This window comes from Vanessa cardui, chromosome 15, assembly GCF_905220365.1.
Source record: "Vanessa cardui chromosome 15, ilVanCard2.1, whole genome shotgun sequence".
NCBI lineage: Eukaryota > Metazoa > Arthropoda > Insecta > Lepidoptera > Nymphalidae > Vanessa > Vanessa cardui.
This window is the reverse complement of record NC_061137.1, coordinates 260490-266489: the sequence shown is the minus strand read 5'-3', so window position 1 is coordinate 266489 and position 6000 is coordinate 260490. Positions and strand designations below refer to the sequence as shown.

General features: G+C 36.9%; 1 protein-coding gene across 3 annotated transcripts in view; it reads right to left on the bottom strand.

Moving 5' to 3' along the window:
- The window catches only part of LOC124535814 (visual system homeobox 2-like), a 98504-nt gene continuing 92504 nt past the window's right edge, over positions 1-6000 (bottom strand). For all 3 annotated transcript variants that reach the window (XM_047112175.1, XM_047112174.1, XM_047112176.1), the window contains 3 exons: positions 2072-2202; positions 550-729; positions 1-257 (listed from right to left, as the gene is read on the bottom strand). In XM_047112175.1, the coding sequence (XP_046968131.1) occupies positions 144-257; positions 550-729; positions 2072-2202 (425 nt within the window). In that variant the 3' untranslated portion in view covers positions 1-143. The remainder of the gene's footprint in view (positions 258-549; positions 730-2071; positions 2203-6000) is intronic.

Here is a 6000-nt window from a genome sequence, read left to right as displayed (position 1 = left end):
CGTCCAACCAGAGACCTCGCACTCGCGCGACTTTCGTCGCGTTCACCGAAATCACCGACAAATGAATTGTTCCAATTTGGTTGTTCCGGGTCGTCGTCGAGCTCGGCCTACGCGAAGGGGTCGCGGCGCGCGGGCGTCGGCGGTCAGTAGAGGCGCGCGGCGTCGAGCGGCGGCGGCTCGGTGCCCACGTCGATGTCGGCGGGGCCCTCGTCCTCCGTCACGCTCGGCGCGCCGCTCGCTCGCTGCAGGCCGCGCACCTGCAAGCGCATACACGTCTGTTTACACGATGCCACAGAGATAACAATCCATTGAAAGTAATGTGGAGGTGTAAAATTTAGGCAAGCCACACTGGGAAGTTCACTTCTCTTGTATAAATTATCATCGGACTCTAAGCCATCGAGTCGGAATAGCTTTCAAGCTCTGCTGATTAATTAACCCTTCGCTAAGAAATGGGACATGCTTAATTTAAGGTTTATTGTAAATGACGATTTCCTATTTTTAATTTTCAATATAATTTCTAATAAAATTATTCTAGTCATTCGTGTATACCTGAAGGAGTAGATTGTTGGAGAGTAGTCTTGCTTGGTGCTCCTGCGCCTTAGCTCGGAGGCAGGCGATGCTGTTGTTGCGGAACGCCTCGGGGTCCTCGTAGAGCTCGCGGCCGTCGGGCGACGCGCGCCCCTTCGCCGACGAGGATGCTGTCGTGCTGCTGCCGGGTGAACTCTGCGCCTGGAACGAACGGAATATGTTTAAACCATCTATTGAATACAAATACTGCTCAACTAGGGCAGCCAGTGTAATTTAAAACGTAAAGAAGATGACATCTGAGATCCTACGGTCAGCCAGGTGTAAGGACTGGTGGACTGGAAATTCCTTGCATTGACACAATCTCTGAGCGAAGTAGGCTTACCTTCAGGTTGTGTTTTCGCTAATCTGCCTTCATTAAATTCAAAACTATCCAAGTAATATTTAAGTAGACGATCCTTAAGTTGCGATCACTAATGAGTGACGCATTATAATGTATTGCATTCTAACGAGACACATTTATCATTGCATATTAATCGCACGCATACTCCGCGCGGGAATGTATGCGCGGACACGCGCGCCTTTCTCCTTCAGGTTTTATTACAAATCTATTACCATAATATGACTATCGGAGCGATAAGTGTTCTACATTCAATTCATGTTTTGTATAATAATCGATAATATTTGTGTGAAAATTTCAAATAATTACTTTAATTCTTTTAGTATTATTAATGTTATTTGTACGGAAATGCTTTTAAAATAATTGTTATCAAAAAAACGTATTACTTATGTACCAATATATTACTTTTGTTCAGTAAAACCATCTACATAGTTAAAAACGTGACAAACGCGTTAGGTTGACGTTTGGGTTTTGTAACTCGAATAACTATTTGCAATTGAAGATACGACACGCATTGACATATTTATCTATGATGAATACTCGGCGGTACTTAATCATTGCATTGTGTTCCGAATCGCTTCTCGCGGAGTTTCAATCGATGCGACGATTACAAGTAGCTTACAATCGGCTTCCTTACACGCTCACTTTGTTAATTACATACGACTGAAGTTAATATAAAGACCTCTAAATTGCTTGAAGATGTGCATACATTAGCAGGTTACAGATTCACATTTCATATTAAGATAAATCATTATAATTGGTACGTGTCCGAGCTGGTGGTATTACTTGATTATTCAAAAAATCAAAAATCAAAATCAAAATAAACTTTATTCAAGTAGGCTTTTATAAGCACTTTTGAATCGTCATTTTACAATTAAGTGAAGCTACCACCGGTTCGGAAAGTAGATTCTACCGAGAAGAACCGGCAAGAAACTCAGAAGTTACTCTTTTTTAACATTTAGAAAATACAACGTCATGTTAATTAAATACAATTATTTCAATTAATGTATCCTGCTTGGAAGTCAACAGGTAGGTTAGGAATGTGTGCAAAATTAATGTTCTCGATTTTGTATAAAAAATCTACAACAGTGTCATTCGATCTGGTCATGTACTACACATATAAAATGTCATGATAGGGGCCGTTACCTGGTTGTCGTGCACGTCGTGTCGGTGTGGCGAGGCGGAGGGCGCGCGCTCCGCCTCCGCCTCGGAGCCTTCGCGCTCCGACCCCGACTCCTTTAGGTGCTGCGCCGCCTCCAACGACTTGCGGTGCATGCCTTAAACAATCAGACGAATGAACTTTATTACACGTTATTCACATAAAAACTACATTACATGACATGTTATAATTATGTTACATAATCGGTTGCAAAGAAATTTTTAATGGTCAAAAATAAATTAAAGAAGTCTGTATAAAAGCAGATTAAAATCATTTTACGTCTCCTTAAACTAGAACTGTCACTGTTATAGAACAATGAGCCTCTCAGATTTCGAGGTGCATAATTATGAATTGATGTTATTATTGATATAATCGGCTTCAAAGTATCTAGTGACCCAGTCTCGTGTCATACCTATCTTCAAAAGAGGTAGATTTTGCGTCAACAATGTCTTAATTTCGAACTTAACGATCTAACGTTTCATAGTACTAAAATCTAACTTAACGTCAAGAAGTATTAAAATATAAATTGCTGTTAAAACATCAAGGAGCAGACAATAGAGAATATAATAATTAGGCACTTGGTAGTCTTCTTCATTTTAGGTGTGATTATATAAAAACGTTACAATTCGTTTCTAAAATTTCGATTGTGAGCGAAGTCCACACAAACAAGTGACAGTCGCCGCACCGTAATGAAGCGCACAGAGGCCGCCTCCATTGTATCGGTAATGAGAATAGATGGAAACAATAACGGCTATATTTTATGAACACATATTTTTCGACCCCTTTGCTTTGAACGATAGAAATTTCATTTTTATAAAAGAAAATGCACTTAAACATTACGATCTTGATCACTTGGAAAACTGATCAATTTTAATTAATTTACTGAGAGGTTACTAAAAACCAGCGATAATTTAAACGCTAACATGACATGGGAATTAAATGATCGTAGATAGATCGTTCGAGAGATAATTACAGGTACTAAAAATCGACAAATAAGCAACAAATTTATGGAAAAAATTGGGATTTTTTCAGGCCTGAGGTATTTCTTTCCAATGTTTTTTTGATTAAACAAAGTCTGCAATCAATGTGCAAGTGTTGTCGTAGTCTTATATGTAAGTTATGTAAGTCGTATACCGGTGGTCATATATTTGTGATCAGTCTCGTTAAAGTTCAAATATGCGTTGAACCCTTTGCCCCCAAGAACGCAGAGGAATAAAGTTTTATCAGCGAGCTCGTCAGCCGTGCCTTAATATCGTTTGACGGGATTTTACGAGATTTTTATAGCGTTGTCGCTCTCCTAGCTGAATGCCTAATCAGGATACGTGTTTATAGCTCAGGGATTAGACGGCGCCTCGGCTGCTTTGCATACAGCGACCTATTACGTGTTTTTGTTTATTAAATTATGCTCAACGAGATATTCCGAATACTATCTTGTGTAATGAAAGCTTGACCGAGAAATCGACATGGAGACGGGAGAGTATTGTTGAAAAGCTCTAGAGAGGGTCGACGCGGCGACGGTGACAGCTATCATGACAACATATTATTAACAAAAACAGTATCGAATATATTATTATATAAAGGCAGTTTAATTTTTTTTTTTTGGTATTATTTTATTCGAAATTTCCAATAAAACATTTTTTCAAAAATAGAGAAACTTGTAAAGTAATGTCAGCATTTACATTCATCATCATTCGTTAATCGTTAACCGCTTGACAAGAAGCCTTCACTGTGAACGATTTTCGGCTCTTTTTCCGTTACTGCCATAAGTTAGTTTAAGTACATATAATTCAGAGGATACATATTATCCATAAGTTGGACCGCTTAAAATAATTTAATAACTACTATATATTTGACTGTGGTCGGTTATTCTTAGAAGAATGTACATTTATAGCTGATCGTAAAATTGAATTAAATTTAATGTTATTAAATAACTATTCAATTGCATTAGTATATTTATTTTTATATTAATGTTCATAGTGAATGATATGTAAAGAAACCAAAAATATTGCGACTATTATTATAAGTAGATCAATCACAGGGACACCAGCGCTTGCTGTGAGTAGCCCCGCAGTGGGCTCCGGTGCGAGTGGAGCGAGGCGGTCATCAGGGTCCTAATCGCCGGGAGGTGGGCATTACGCTCCAACTTTCACCATTACGCGCCGCTGATAATAAATCTCCTTGATTTACTTGCGGTTAGCGCGCACTCATCAGGCGAGATGTTTCACAACCATTTGTTTAGAAAAACCTATTTTAGATGTTCGTTATTTAAATTTCTTGAAAATATTATATTGCTATTAATCGAACCCTCGCATAACATTTGTATGCCCAAAACTTAATAATATAATAAGATGCTTTATTCATAAAAATATTTACAGATAAAAATGAGTTGACTGATTCTTTTGATAAGCAAAAGCCTGTACCACAACGAACCAGTGAAATAAAGTTAAACAGAACACAACTATTACCGAGTTAAAAGACAAAAGAAAAAGAACATTATCTGTAATTAAAATTTAAATATGTGTAGGTATATATTGGTATTTATTATTATTACGCGTATCATTTTTGTTTAAAGAAGTTGACTAGAAGTTGCTGTATATACTTGGAATCATAGACACTCCTTTTATGACAATCCAACTTTTCAGGGGAACTTCGTACCACTAACTAAATTTAATTTATAATTTTAGTAACGTAATAAAATGAGTAAGAACGAAAAGGTGATTAAGTTCAATAGTTAATTAGTAATTGGGTATTGCAACGAGTCATATTAATTGTGTGTTTCATATTTTGGGTAGTTGCCGAATATCACGACGCGTTACATCATAAAACAAGCGCATTTCCAAGTTTTCACGACCGATCAGGATTGGAACTTCATCTATTGTCGGAACGCTAAATCTGCATTTGGTCATTTATTACATTTATATTTGGCGTGCGCTCCAAACCACTAGGATTTGAACAGTCTGGCAGCAGTATGATGTTTATGAAATAGTTGCTGCAGATTTTAAAGAATTGTTCATGCTTTGACGCCAATCCATTTATTACTTCGAATTGTCCATACACTATATTCGTAAGAATTTATTCGGTGTATTTTCAAGAGGTTGTAATGTTCAAATTCGATATAAAATCTTTAAAGTCAAACATGAAATCAGTATTACTGATTTAGGATCATATTTTCGTAGTTCTAGCGTGTTTTATTTATCTTGCTTAGAAACAAATACAGAGACTTAACAAAACCAAAACAAATGGGCTGAATCTCTTTCCTCATGTGTGGGAGAAGCAGTAGTCAGACTAAAGCGAACTCTTTTCGTCCGATTTCTCGTTTTCCTTCAGTGGATTAATAATGTTCCGAAACCTAATTGCGTTATGGCTTTATTGGGAAAGATTAAATTTTCTGGATCGCGACATTGTTAACATAATACTCGCACAATAAGATTTATAAATAATACTCAGAAAAAAAAGGAAATCACACTAAAACTATTCAATTTAACAGACTTTTGTGAAAAATAATCTATATTCTTGTTTATATTTCTATTTTTTTTTAAATCCTCCAGTGAAACTGTGTAAACATTTAATTGTGTTATTTTTCCACAAACTTTCGTTGTATTTATTTTCTATCCTGTCTTTTATGTCACAGATTTTCAGAGGGATGGGAAGAATTCGGATATTCGAGGTAAACTACAAAATCACATATCATTTAAATCAGTCCCACCCTGTGATGTGATTAAACTCCATCTTATTTTATTCAAATATAACAATATTAATGTATGTATTCCGATTGCCATTTTACTTTAATATAACTTAGATATTTATGCGCATAATAAAACACTTTCGCGCGGATTACCCTGTAACTGTACCGTGTTTAATTTATTTCCTGCGGCGTGTCAATCAAAACGGCTTTGGATTACAACGCTCTTGTTTC